Source organism: Anarhichas minor, unplaced genomic scaffold (genome assembly GCF_050575085.1).
Source record: "Anarhichas minor isolate MPS153535 unplaced genomic scaffold, ASM5057508v1 ptg000010l, whole genome shotgun sequence".
Classification (NCBI taxonomy): Eukaryota; Metazoa; Chordata; class Actinopteri; order Perciformes; family Anarhichadidae; genus Anarhichas; species Anarhichas minor.
In genome coordinates this window covers 16,454,857-16,469,731 of record NW_027466456.1, presented here as the reverse complement: position 1 = coordinate 16,469,731, position 14,875 = coordinate 16,454,857, and the positions used below count along the sequence as shown (strand labels likewise).

The 14,875-nt window shown below is 41.2% G+C and overlaps 1 protein-coding gene and 1 pseudogene across 1 annotated transcript; one reads left to right on the top strand and one right to left on the bottom strand.

The window, feature by feature from the left end:
* Nucleotides 1–1,474: 1,474 nt before the first annotated feature.
* Nucleotides 1,475–8,076, bottom strand: LOC142946840 (ankyrin repeat and MYND domain-containing protein 1-like; annotated as a pseudogene).
* On the top strand, nt 6,525–13,438 carry LOC142946839 (uncharacterized). The gene is made up of 4 exons (XM_076088417.1): nt 6,525–6,806; nt 7,558–7,808; nt 11,294–11,490; nt 11,996–13,438. Exons 3-4 carry the CDS (start codon nt 11,298–11,300, stop codon nt 12,973–12,975), a joined length of 1,173 nt encoding a protein of 390 aa, XP_075944532.1. The 5' UTR covers nt 6,525–6,806; nt 7,558–7,808; nt 11,294–11,297; the 3' UTR covers nt 12,976–13,438.
* The last annotated feature ends 1,437 nt before the right edge of the window (nt 13,439–14,875 follow it).

The window sequence follows — 14,875 nt, the reverse complement described above, 5'->3', positions numbered from 1 at the left end:
GTTTTATAGTATGATGATTGCCGCCTTGAATTTTAAACCTATTGTGACTGGATATGAATTGTATAACAGTTTTGTGGCACATTCATAAATACTGTCACCATGAACTTGTGCCGTTTGTGATATCAGAAAGACTAAAACCCAGTAAGATGTGTTACAGGAAAAATAAACAGCTTTCCATAAACCACTGAGTTCCCATAGTATGTATTCTGAGACAACACAACATATGTCAAGAGTCCAGAGCCACGTTAACTGCACTGTGGTGGCCCAGAGAGCTCAACGCACTGCAATTACAGAAAACACATTCAAATAGACACAACAGAAAGAAATTAAGAAAACATCTTCACCAATTCAACAGCACATGGGCAGCATTTTTAAAACATTACCAATTTGACAAGTCACACATGGGCAGCCTCAATTTGACAACAAATGCACAGGATTAAGAAAATGTCTTCACCAATTCGTCAAACATGCGCATCATAAGGATGAGCAATAATTAAATATGATATTTTACTGTCTTTCAATGGAATCATACCGTGATGAAACCGTATATCCAGTTATTGTGATGAGGGGTTTCACGATTTCCATTCTAAATCGATTTAATCGACCTTCAAAATGAACTAGTAGACGAAACGTTTTGAGTGATTTCCAAACTATTACAATTCAACAATGTGCAAGAATGTGTGTACCATGTGTCATGGCAATCCATCGAGCATGGCCAAAATGAGAAAACAAAGAAGTGGAGTAGATCAAACATTATTTTCAATGTGTGACAAAATGGCAATTTTCTCAATGAATTTACACTTCATGAAGATTATATGACGCATGTTGAAAGCATGACAAAAAAAACACATTCCGTGTAATATAAAAGTTCTTATTAACTGGGGTCCCAAAACAGGCGAAGGTCAAACCAGGTAATCAGTGGAGACAAGTTAACTTATGCGGGGCAGAAGTCTGGAAAGCGAGGGAGGATGCAAACTAACTCTGACAGCGAATAGGTGGAGATGGGCCAGATATACTGCAAGGCTGATTAGGGAAATGAGAAGCAAGTGAGTTTGGGCAGGGAAGAACAGGTGATGGAAACGGCAGGAAAAGGGTTATTGCAGAGCAGGAGGGAGTGGCTGGATCTGGAATGACAGGGTGAGTTGGACCCAATCTCCACACTCACGGACTCAGACGTTGAGGTTTAGTTCTATCTGTCAAATCATCGAGTGTTTGAGTCTCTCTCTCCGACATTTTGGGCCCTTTATGAACCCTTTCCGTAAGTCTGCATTTCTGCAGACTTTGCCCAAGGGAATTACCCACAATTCATAGCAATGTTGACGTTAAAGACGGGGTAACCAGTGAAAGCGTGGAGATGTAAGAAAAAAAGCGGTGAACAAAGAGGACGGCACATGGGTTCAGCCTGGCGTATTAAGTTTCCACTGAAACAATAAGGATTAAAGATGGAACATAAAAACACATGAAATCAGAGAAATGGAAGCAGATATTTTATTACACAAATTTATTCATCAAACATGTCATTTAAAATGACCCCTCATCTTGTGAGGAAGGAGCCTGGAAGACAGCAGCAAAAAGTATAAAATAAATACCCACAATTGTAGTTAACATTTTCTGACGTAATAATAACGTGATAGTTTGCAGCAAAGTGCTGTCCCATTCGTTCAAGATCGTTGACTTAATAATTGTTAATTTCTTTTTTTTTTTAAATGCCCCTGGATTTCAGTCAGTGGGGGCAAAATTATGTAAATTCCCTACCCTGGCTTTGATGTGCTTGAGGGTAGAGATGAGCTCTGGTACACTCTAGTGGTCAGATTGAGGTACTACACTATTAGACAGACCCCCACAGCTGTAAATGGACCGGGAGTCATTCAGCCAGTTAGAAGTCCAAACAGCAGTGTGACATTCATCAGGATCATCACACCAGTCTGTCAGCAAGCCAGCAGACTTCAAATAGCAACCAGCTGGTCACGCTGCCAGCCAACCATTCAGCTCCACTAACCGGCCCGCGGGCGCGTCAGTCAGCCAGTCAATGAGGAAGGGGAATGTCAGTGCGAGCTCCACACAGCAGCAGTCTCCTGACGGCCTCATTGTCAGCCGCCATAATGGCTAAAAAGAGAACCGGCATGGGGACCCTGGATGCGTTGGGGTCAGCTCCCCGTTCCAGTAACAGCTTCAGGGTGTTCAAACGAACCCGGTCTCTGGTGAGACAGTCACATCACAAACAAAATCAGTGTAATCAGATCAGAACAAACAGCACAAGACAAGAGAGGATAGAGGGGAAACAGAACTGACTCAATTTTCATGGCAGCCATCTTGCATACAGTCTCCTCTGTGACCTGGATGTCATAGCTCCTGACGGAGCAGGCAGAGTCGAAGGACGTATTTTGGGTCAGTTCTTCGTCTTTGCCCTGCTGCAGACAGAGTTGAGTAGACTACAGTGAGTTCAAAAGAACCTTTTCAAACTAATGATAGAATGGGATCTCTGTGCTTTGTACCTGAACTCTTCCTGCGGCCTCAGCACGACATTCCTTCCGCTGTACGCTGCCCAGTGCATTGTGACATCCAACACCTGAATGAAGCGCTGCACACCAGGCACGCCCTCACTTCCTCTCTCCTTTTCATCCTCCTCATGATGATTCCTTACTCTCTTCTCTGCATCTTCCTCTACCTCCTCCCTCACCTCAATATTCTCTTCTTTTGACCCTGTTTCTCTTCTACCACCAGACCCATCTTCCTCTCTCTTCTTAAAGTCTCTTTCCATCTCTTTCACCTCACTTTCTCCATTTCCCCATGTTTGATCACATCTGCTCTCTATCCCTCTTTCCTCCCCTTTGCTCTCATTCTCATCCACCCCTCTGCTCCTCTCTTCTCTCTCTCTAACCTTTCCCTCTCTTCCTGTCTCCTTGCAGTCTCTTTCCTCTCCTTCTCCCTCTTTCTCGTTTCCCTCCTCTTCCTGTTGGTCTCCAGTGTCTGTAGGGGTCTCAGGTTCATTGATGTCAGCCCAACGCTCAGTGATGAGCTCACTGTTAATAATAGACACTTTACTGCTGTGATGTAAGATGTGCTCTGTTAGTTTTTCTGCTGTCCTGAAAATACCAAAAAATAAATATGAAACTTAAATGAATACATTTGCTTGTTTTAGAGACATAACTAATTAAAGGATGGTAACACTGTTGTAGGGAGTGACTATGAAAATGACATTTTCTCTCACTTCCTACTGATCAGAGAGGGGACTCTGGTTGGTGTAGTTGCTTATGGTTGTGTTATTGGTGAGGTGTGTTATTAAACCTGGGTGTGTCTGTGGTGAAGTCCACTCGGCTGATCTGGGGACTGTTCCCGCATGCAGATGGAGACCTCAAACCCTGATGACACATCACAGTGAAAGTTATTTAATTTCATTTGTCTGTACAAAACACAGTTTCATACATGTGAACCGCAGATCAAGAAGTTATGAGGAAACATAAGGTGGAATCTTACTTGAGTTTTGGAGAGTGTCTCAGCCAAAGTGGTGTGCAGAGACTGCAAAGGGTAGTAGAGGACATGACACGCAGCCAGGGCAGACATGCCTTCACAATTCAACTTGTCAACATCGACACCCCGATCCAACAAAAGATGGATTACATCATCATGGCAGTTTACCTGACAGGTACAAGAAACAGAATGAAACCGTCAGAGAGGCAAACATGACAATAAAACCAAAGAATAAACATTTTAATCTGTTTTTATTCATCTATTTAGTTTTATTGTATTGTATTATATTTTAAAAAAAACATTGTAAAACCTGAATTGGATACCAATCAAACAGCAAACGAGTGGAAAAACCAAATCAAGAAACTACAGGCGAACATATATAAAGAGTTACTGTGGCAGCGATCAGTGCAGTGTGTCCCTGTGAATCTGCCACGTCAGGGTGGACCAAACCGGCCTGGAGGATCTTGGACACTGCCTGCAGTTCCCCTCTGGAAGCGTGCTGGATCAACAACTCTGAACTGACTTCCAAAGGCCCTTTAGGACCAAAACTTTCCCAGTTCAGAGCGAGAACAGCTGCCACATCCCAGCCCACATTTCCAGCCAGTAGTCTGGGAGACCCACACACAAATTATATTAGTAAAAATGCTTATTTCAGCTTATTTACAAAACTGTACATACTTGTACATGATAATGTATGTCTTTTTTTCACTCCTTACTGCTGCCAGCAAAATGTGTTTTTGGTATGTGGTATATTTTCAGGTCTTGCACCATACAGCGAAGACCCCAAGTGTATTTGTCTTAGATGAAAACCAGATGTGCAGGATACCAGGGGCAGAAGGGGGGATGTGTGGAATGAGGAGGCCACATACATTCTTAAACGTTCCGCACATGTCATGCAGCATACAGGGCGGAACAATGAGAGGATGTATGTGGCCTCCTGATTCTACACATTCCCCCTTCTGCCCCTGGTTTCCTGCACATCTGGTTTTCATCTAAGACAACTGCATTTGGGGTCTTCGCTGTATCGTGCAAGGCCTGAAAATATACCACACAGGATACCAGGGGCAGAAGGGGGGGATGTGTGGAATGAGGAGGCCACATACATTCTCTTACGTTCCGCCCAGATGTTACATAACATGTATCCTATATAAAGATGAAGCGAGAGCCCTAGAGGGAGGGACTTTCAGATTCGACTTGAGACCTCCGGGCGATCTAGACGTCCGTAATGGCATGTGTTGCTTGTTTGTAATAAACTTTATTATACCAGCAAGAACAGTGTCCACGGAGCATCCTTCCTCATCACTTCAACAGCACTGTCGCATGAAAGATACGACAGGTACAAAACAATTCTTTTTTTTAAATGCATGTCTGACCTGTGTTTGTGCATGTGAGCCAGTATGCGGGGCTGTGAGGGCAGGGAGGCCAGTGGGTCTCGCTTATAGCCTTGGTAAGCATCCGGCTCCCACAGCTCACCATAGAAGAGCTGATCCAGCTCTTTCCTTCGGCCAGGGGGCAGCGGTAAGTGATCGCCATCGGTTGAGTAACTCTCCATGCCGGGGGGAAGGATAAAATCATCTGGCAGCAGATCTCCGTCCGTATCCACCTGAGGAGGATGGTGCATTAATTGATCTGTTTTGGGTTAAGTCACAAAGCTCATATTCATGGATGTTCATTGTAGCTGTACTTTACCACAGAGTCCGCCCTGGCTTCTGGCTGTAGGACACTAGTGGGAGGCTGCTGAGGAGAGGCCAGGAGCAGAGAGCTCAATTAAATATATTTTGCAAATGTATACATGAAAGTGTACATTTTGCATGAAGAAAGTCCCCATGATTTAGGTTTCACTTCCTGGTACAACAATGTTTTGCTTATACAGTGTTGGTGGGCTTGGAAATTAAAAAAAACACACACAAGTGCAATGAGTATTTGTCTTATAGAGACGGTTTGGGGCAATCCAATTCGGAGAGAAGTTTTAGATATTCTTGGCTGGGTCAAACATTGTTGAAGCTGTGATCTCAACTTTTTGTTGTAAAAACAATAAGACCATTTAAAACCAAATATATGTATGAAAATGAAGATGTTTTCACCTGGCATACCTATTCATCTGTGGGTGAGAAAGTGGTCAACCATGTACCTGAGACAGGGAAGCTGTGGTGGCAGCTGGGTCCATGTAGGCAGCATATTCAGGAAAGTTCTTCAGGCTAAAGCCCTCTTCTACAGCGGTACAGAGCCTTAGCAGGCGCCCTCCGAGCCACAGACCCACATCCTTACGCCCATCTGGATAACTAGCCACACCTGGACCAAACCTCTTGTCAGCATGGTACAAACCCTGAGAGGAGGGGAGAGCTTGATTTCTATTTACTGATATTTAAAAAGAAGTTTAAAAAAAACTATCCAAAGTTTAACCTTTTGCCTACTAGGCCTATTTTTAGCCCCCTGCTCGAAAATTGCATACTCCTACTCTTTTGAGTAAACTACCCAAACTACAAGGTCTATTTTAATAATTTTGATGGTCTATACAGGTAACACTTGTGAGATGTGTAAATATTGTGTAAATATTGTGTATATGTTACTGGTTAAACACTGCAACACTAATGGCACAGCTCAAGTTGAAAAAGTTTCAGATTCGACTGAAAAAAAAGCACTTTCATTGATATTTCTTTGGAATTATTGCAGAATGAATCCTACAAACACTACTGTGTCATAGCAAACAGGGTTGTGGTCTCTCTTTGACTTAGATTGAGTGAAGCAGGCCAGCATAATAGGAGGTCAGAGAAATGAGCATTCGGCTTGAAATTCTGTACTCACTCATGCTCTATTCTAATTTTATATACTATATAACTATATATTTCACTTTTTTTATCACTCATATTATTCAATACATCCAAATACAGATAATAGGAATCATATTCATATTCATAACATCATCAGAGCCAGTTTTGGCTGTCATCTGTAGGATTTTCTCATTTCATGTGTGTGTCTGTGGCTGGATCTCAGCCTATCCTCGGTCGATTTCCAAAAACAACCCCTCCTTAGACGCGTCACAGGCTTAGGAAGACTCATGCCAAGTTTGGTGGTGATCGTCAAAAGCTTTCATGCAATAAAGTTGCCAGAAATGACGCGTGTACCCCGGCGGAAATTTCCGGTCGCAGGCAGTCTGACCACTCGCCCAAGCCTGCTTGACCGCTCTTATTCTGGAAACAAGTCGGAAGTCAACAGTATGCAGTTGGCAGCAATGACTACAGCTTTGGAACGGAAATTCGGCGACGTTATTTTCCATATTTTCATAAAACTTGGGCGCATACCTACGATTTGTTTCGGCGAAGTTCAGCATGAAGGTACGTTTGATCACCCACAACTGTTTAGTGCTTCTACGGATCGTAAAACAGAAGGTAGTTACGTGTTCCGCCACGTGTGCTAATGCTATTACATGCTTTGTATGACTGGGTAGCCGTTAGCATGAGGGTACAAACATTGATTTACTGTACTCATAGCGCCGATTTCTGGCCCGGATTTGGTGCTTTTATGCCACGATATTGTTTTACTTATACGAGTAGCCTATAGTTGTCTTTGGAGTGTATAATAAGTGACTTATATGATGTTGTTGTCCACACGTTGCTATTTCATCCAAAAAAAAAAAGTGGCCGTGTCCACACTACTGGCTAACAATCATTCGATTTTCCGCATTTGATTTGAGGTGCTCTGAGCACGGGCGCTCGTAGGCAGAAGGTTAAAGTCATTCATCCATTTTACCTGAAAGGTGGCTCCGTCAGGGAACAGATGTTGTCCATATCCTTCCTTTCTGTTGAGGTAGAACTTGCCAGTGAACTTGTGGCCTGTGGGCCAGCAGTACAGTGCGTCCCCATGCTTGTAGTCTTTGTAGAAAGAGCCCTCATAGAACTACAAGTAGCAGACAGGGAAATAAAATAGTGACTTGCTCTTTATTAAACTTCAAGAAAAACTGACAGGAGACAGTAAAATATGTCATTGTGTTTTATGTAAGAGATTTTGGGAAAAGGGCCTCTTATGTCATTTTTTGCCTGATTGTCGTGTTCATTTGACATTAACGTTACCTCTCCGTTACTCCAGGTGTACCTCCCTTTACCGTGTTTGAATCCGTTCACACATTCTCCCTCGTATCTGGACCCATCCGGCATCTCATGAACACCGAGCCCTTGTCGTCTCTCCTCCCCGCTTAGGGCTCCTCTGTGACCGTCTCTTCGACTCCCGGTGCCCGGCTCCGCACCTCCGAGCCCCGGTGCTTCCGCAACACCTTTGCCGGTCGACAGCATTTTAACCGGAAGATAACTCACCTGAATCCAGTCGGAGCTAACTTTTCTGTAAGCGCCGGTTGTCATGTCAACAGCATAATGATCTGAGGTAGGGAGGAGGGAGCTCTCACGCATGCGCAAACGAAAGACAAAGGAAGCGTACGAAAAGTTTTTAAAAACTATGATTTTTAGTCTCAGTAATACTATTTTTAGGCTCCATTACTAACCTTAAACTATCCCCTGTCCAACAATTAAAGCAACAAATGGACTTGTTCGTAGACTACTTAAGAACTGTTGGGGTTTTTGTTTTGCTTTAGATATCCAACGTCCTTCAACGTCCTGGTGCCATTTTTCTTTTTTTTTTTAATTACAGGTTTTAGAAATAAAGAGATTGTTGTTGAGTAAGTCTCAACAAATAGTCACATTTGTTGAACCAAATTGAACTAAAGGCACAAATGAACCAATTTGTCCCTATTTGGAGATCCTTGACAGAAACAAGGAAGAAAGCATCCCCTTACAGACTGAATGGAGAGCGGGGTAATTAAATAGAAATGGTATAGTGACAAATGAAAGTAGGTCATTGTCAGGTCTGACCTAGGTCAGAGCAGGTCTATCCTTGTCCAGTCTAAGTGTTCCTCTATAAAGGGTCGATGAAGCAGGACCACCCCGTGAGTGTGCACGTGTGTTCATATGTCACCTGACACTTTTTCCTGTAACTGACACTGCAAAAGTTGGTTTCAGTCTACGGTATGCTGCTGTAGTTAGGTGGTGGAAAATGACATCAGTTGACATCACATTTATCAATACAGCATTATTAGAGCTGTGTTGAGAACTCATTTGATCATTTATCCTCTAATAAGTCCTAACTCAGATAGTTATGTGTCCTAAAGAAAGTGTAAAGAAAAGTACAAGAAAAAGCTGGTGAATTCAGCTGAATGTTTGGGATGTTTTTTACCTGTGGTAATACATTAATCACGCTCATAGTCCCCAAATCATGTTCCTATATTGTTATTTTGATAAAGCATGTTAAGTACATGATAAGTCATGTGAGAACAGAAAAAGCTGTTCTCACACCCTGAATACTGAACACAGAACTATTAATAGTTTTATTTACTAAACAAACAACATATTCCTTGCTATTATTCTGCTATTAACCTGTTGTGAAATGATTTTGTAACTATGCACCATCAGTGGTGGGCCATCAGGGCCAGCTAAGCCTTCTCTGCTGGCCTAAACAGAATCACAAAGTTATAGCTATTTTATGATTTAATCATTTTTCACAAATACACTACATGGGTTATAATTGTTTTCCCCATTAGCTTATTTTCTCATTGCACAGCTCCTGTCTTCCTCTGTTGCTCTGCTTCCATCCTGCAGCGCTGCTTCCAGCACAGCTTGCTTTAAGTAGAGCTTTTATCCAATCAGATTCAGCCTCTATGTCTCTATGTAAAGAGAGAGGCCCGATGCCCGCTAGAGAGCCTTTGCAGATTAAGTGAATGGGGACGATATTGTTGATTGTCATAGTCTTCAACCACTCAAATCTTTAGTTTGACATGTTGGGCGTATTCTTTGACGTGCCAGTGGCACAGAGGTAGCCTGCTAAGTGCGCCGTGATTGGTCAGTGGGCCAGTGTGACTTTTGTCAAACAGAAAGCTAGCTAGCAGATCTTAGTGTTTAATAAGAGTTCAGGTTGAAACATATGTAAGAGAAGTTATGACATTTTTAGCGTTTTGATTGGTATAGATTCATTTTTTTTTTTTACCTAGCTTTGTTTTTTTTAACACTCAATCGCTGAAGGAGGAGGAGAAATGGATTTGGTACTGACTTTGTTAACAAAGAAAGGAGGATGGATTTGTCTTTAAGTGAAGGCAGCTGTGGTAAGTCAACTGCTTTTGTTTTTTTTACATCTGCAGTAGCGCTACTACTGTGTTCATTTGTCTATCGTGACGTTTTTATGAATAATATGAATGGCTCGTGCTCTAGCGCTGCAGCATTGCTGGGTTGATTTGTTGCTTTGGAGTGTCCAGTAGGCTTCCTGAGCACAATAAACACTTATTTCATACCTTATCATCCACTCTCATCTTCTTTCATCTACTCAGCTTTCTTCAAACTGCAAGCAACATAATACAAATGTTCAATAAAGTTAAACAAACAGGGAAACTCACATATCACGGAAAGTATCTGTATCATGCTGTCATTTGGTCTTTTACTGGGATGTGTGGTTATTTTATTTCTGTTATGCCCAACATCGCCAGCAGAGGGCGCTCTAGGCAGTATACTGAACATCAGTAGCTAACGTAACTAGAGCAGAAGACAGCCGTCAGTACTAATGAGTTAAGTGTAGCCAAAAGAGAAAGCGGCTTCTCAACTGACCTGATGAATGTCCTATATTTACAGGTAAACTGACTTTAAACAGAAACATGTTAGATATAACATCTGTATTCACTTGAGAAGCCTTAGTAACTGTAAAATGCAGATATTTCATTGTAGTCGGTAATACGTTTTTTTCGCGCTTCTATTGTTAAAATGGCGGAGCTAATTGAAATAATTCTGCTGACTACTGCTAATGCTAAAAGACAGTCCGGTTCTATGAGAGCTGAAGTTAGTTATATATAACTATATATATATATATATATATATGGATTATGGGAATGTTTATAGCAACGTAGTTAAGGAATGAGCCAGTGTCAGGCTGGAGAGCTAATTACATGTACTGCTGTTTGAATGCTAATCGCTGCTAGCATGCTAACGTATTAGCTTATGTTATTAATACTACATGCTATCCCTCTAAAGCCACGGGTTCAGATGAGAATGTTTTAAGTTATATCTTTGACAAAATAAGAGTTCAGTCAGTATTCACTGTTGATGTTTCTTTATTATCATTTCTGTGAGAAATGTGTGTGAAGTTGGAATCCTGTGATAGCTATTAGCTTGCTATTAGCTGTGTGTGTGTGTGTGTGTGTGTGTGTGTAAAACTTAGAATATTGCTCCTAGCATTTTGATATAGCTCTTTCTTAGACAAGACAAAATGGCTGACAGATAACTTTGTTTCATGTGATTTTATTTTACTCTGCGAGACAGGCAGCGTTTAAGAACTTGCTAATATTGATTGAGAGTGTGTGCGTGTGTGTTTCTAAAGTTCTTAAATGCAGAAAAGAGAGAAGCAGTAATATTGGCGTGTATATATATTTTTTTTGACGTCTTTGTGCAGTAGCAGCCACACTGTCAACATTTCTTGCGAAATTTTCTAGTTTTAACTATATTTTATCAATTTTGAATTGTTTCTCTTGTCTGCGCTGCTCGTGGTTCATGTTAAATGTTATTGATGGCTGGTTCTTTAGCTATTTTTGCAACGTTTTCAGCAGAAGTGACACTTCATGCATGGTTTTAGTGTCTTTTTGAAATGTAACGCTGCATTTTTTTGCGCTGCAAATGCTTCTGGCAATGAGTAGTTTGATACAAGTTTACTCTCACTGAATAAGAAGGTTTTTATTTCAACCTGAATATTTTTGTTGCCTGACTACAGATGACTATATCTGGTTCTGTCCACGCAGGAACATGTCTAAAGTCCAAATGCTGAGATCTTTAGTCAACCAGCGACAAACTGCGGCTGCTGAGGAGATCTTTGTTCTGTTTGAAAGAACCATAGCGGAGTACGAGGAGGAACTTTGTCGTTCAAAAGAGGAGAACGAGCGACAACAGAGGCAACTGCGCGCTGTTTTCATCCCTCAGCTCCGGTTACACAGAGCAGGTTGGTTCACTGTTTATTCTCTCCGCTTCTTTATGACAGAAAATATTTACTCGTTGTTCTCTTTGATAACACCACGTGGATTTTGCAGCTTGTTGAATTCTAAAATGATTCATATGTTCATGGTCACGTCCACGGTTACGTTGTGGCTGCTTCTGAAGGTTCTATCCACTGTTTCTACGGTGGCAGGTTTACGTACATTAGTCGACTATAACTGCCCACATGATCACATCTCAGCCGGACTTTATGGACGATGCAGGTTCTTTGAATACTTCTTAACAATGTTGGGTAGTGCCACACTTTTTTGCCATGTAAACTATCAATGACCTCATTGCTGCTGGTGCGTTGTGTCTTTACATTTTGTGTCGGCATGTCTGTTTGGTAACTGTGCACAGGGAGTGTAAGAGGGAATGATGGCAGGAAAAAAAAGTGTATGCACAGGAGAGTATTTGCTCAGTACTAATATTTCTTTGTAACGTCTCTGTGTGTGTTTACTGTTTTCCTGCAGACGTCCAGCAGCTGTTGGTGGTTCAAGAAGAGGTTCCTCCTGAGCAGCAGGAGTGGCGCTCCAGTCTGGACCAGGAGGACCCAGAGCCCCCACACATTAAAGAGGAACAGGAGGACCTCTGGACCAGTCAGGAGGGAGAGCAGCTTCAAGGGCTGGAGGAAGCTGATGTCAAGTTCTCATTCACTCCTGTGAAGACTGAAGATGATGAGGAGGAAGCTCAGTCCTCACAGCTTCATCAAAGACAAACTGAACAGATGGAAACAGATGCTGATGGAGAGGACTGTGGAGGACCAGAACCAGGCAGGAACTCAGATCCAGATAGACATCCAGAACCAGATACTGATGAGAAGACTGGAGACTCTTCTGACACTGATGATTGGAAGGAGACCAGAGAACCTCAGTCAGGTTTAAACTCTGTGAAACCTGATGAAGTCCTTGTCAGTGATTCAAGACGTAGCGCTGGTGAGAAACTATTTAGATGCGCCGAGTGTGGGAAACCATTTGGCCAGCGTGGAAATCTGAATACACACATGAGAACACACACAGGAGAGAAACCTTTCAGCTGCTCAGTTTGTAAGAAATCTTTTAACCATGGTTCAGCTTTAAAGACACACATGAGAACACACACAGGAGAGAAACCTTTCAGCTGCTCAGTTTGTAAGAAATCTTTTAACCAGCGTTCAGCTTTACAGTCACACATGAGAACACACACAGGAGAGAAACCTTTCAGCTGCTCAGTCTGTAAGAAATCTTTTAACCAGGGTTCATCTTTAAAGACACACATGAGAACACACACAGGAGAGATACCTTTCAGCTGCTCAGTCTGTAAGAAATCTTTTAACCAGGGTTCATCTTTAAAGACACACATGAGAACACACACAGGAGAGAAACCTTTCAGCTGCTCAGTCTGTAAGAAATCTTTTAACCGGGGTTCATCTTTAAAGAGACACATGAGAACACACACAGGAGAGAAACCTTAGAGCTGCTCAGTGTGTGATGGAAGATTTCACACGATTACTCATATGAGAGACAACCGGCTTTATTTATTTATTGATCCTCTCACGTAAAGAAAACAAATATAAATGTTCCTCTAAAATGCTTTTCAAGCTACTGTGCATAACCTAATAGGAATTGCAGAACAGAGCTTCAGTTTTGGATAATCTTCTAATGTGCATATATAACCATGTATGATTTTATATTAGCATAGAGGTTGGCTGAAATGTTTTAGTTGCAAGTGATATGTTACATCCCACCAGCACACTGAGTTATAACCACATTTCCCTACTCATTTTAATGTGCTAAACATTTGTAGTCAAGCAACCAGTATTTGCATGTTTCAACAAACCATTTAATGTGTAAAAATATCTCTACCCTGGAGGTGTCTGGTATTCTTCTATTTGTCCTTCATTGCAATTCAAGTCCTATTAAAATGTACTACAGACATCTAGTGTGTCTTTTTATATCTGATTTCATCAGATAAATGAGTGGATATCTGTGCAGAAAAACTAAGTCCTTATCCAGTTTCTTTGTATGCTGAGGTGTGTGGTTACAATACTTGCATTCACACTTCCAAATTAAACTGACTTAACAAGTGAAATTTGCATTTAAATAATATGATGAAGTGACTCAATTAGTTACTTAAATTTAGCAACACAGTTGCTTGGACAAACAAGACATGCATGCAAATAATTCAGACGGGAAAGACGAGTTATGCTGACTGAGCGCAAGAGACACTATTTGTTATGTAGGTGGATGAGCTGACACAAACAAGATGACAGAGGTAAAGGCAGCCAGGCTCATCTTTATCGGTTTTCACTGCTTCATAGTAAGGAAGGAAATATTTTGGCTATCTACTAAATTAGCAAAATAAAGAACATTGATGGAAGATGATCTGTTAAAAGCTGGAAGACACATTTTCCCACGGTAATGTTTTAAGAGACTAAAACTTTCAAGATGATTTGTAAAAAACAATTATAAATACATAATAAAACAAGCGAGAAATGTATTTTCTCACTTTGTAGTCATAGCAAGAGAAAAGCTACTGTATAAAATATTTAAAAAATACAGAGTTTTATAGTATGATGATTGCCGCCTTGAATTTTAAACCTATTGTGACTGGATATGAATTGTATAACAGTTTTGTGGCACATTCATAAATACTGTCACCATGAACTTGTGCCGTTTGTGATATCAGAAAGACTAAAACCCAGTAAGATGTGTTACAGGAAAAATAAACAGCTTTCCATAAACCACTGAGTTCCCATAGTATGTATTCTGAGACAACACAACATATGTCAAGAGTCCAGAGCCACGTTAACTGCACTGTGGTGGCCCAGAGAGCTCAACGCACTGCAATTACAGAAAACACATTCAAATAGACACAACAGAAAGAAATTAAGAAAACATCTTCACCAATTCAACAGCACATGGGCAGCATTTTTAAAACATTACCAATTTGACAAGTCACACATGGGCAGCCTCAATTTGACAACAAATGCACAGGATTAAGAAAATGTCTTCACCAATTCGTCAAACATGCGCATCATAAGGATGAGCAATAATTAAATATGATATTTTACTGTCTTTCAATGGAATCATACCGTGATGAAACCGTATATCCAGTTATTGTGATGAGGGGTTTCACGATTTCCATTCTAAATCGATTTAATCGACCTTCAAAATGAACTAGTAGACGAAACGTTTTGAGTGATTTCCAAACTATTACAATTCAACAATGTGCAAGAATGTGTGTACCATGTGTCATGGCAATCCATCGAGCATGGCCAAAATGAGAAAACAAAGAAGTGGAGTAGATCAAACATTATTTTCAATGTGTGACAAAATGGCAATTTTCTCAATGAATTTACACTTCATGAAGAT

Bases quoted from the DNA above. Each gene is read 5' to 3' on its own strand.
- LOC142946839 (XM_076088417.1), top strand. From the start codon at position 11,298: ATGTCTAAAGTCCAAATGCTGAGATCTTTAGTCAACCAGCGACAAACT. The intron at 11,491-11,995 runs GTTGGTTCACTG...GTTTTCCTGCAG, and splicing joins GCTCCGGTTACACAGAGCAG to ACGTCCAGCAGCTGTTGGTG.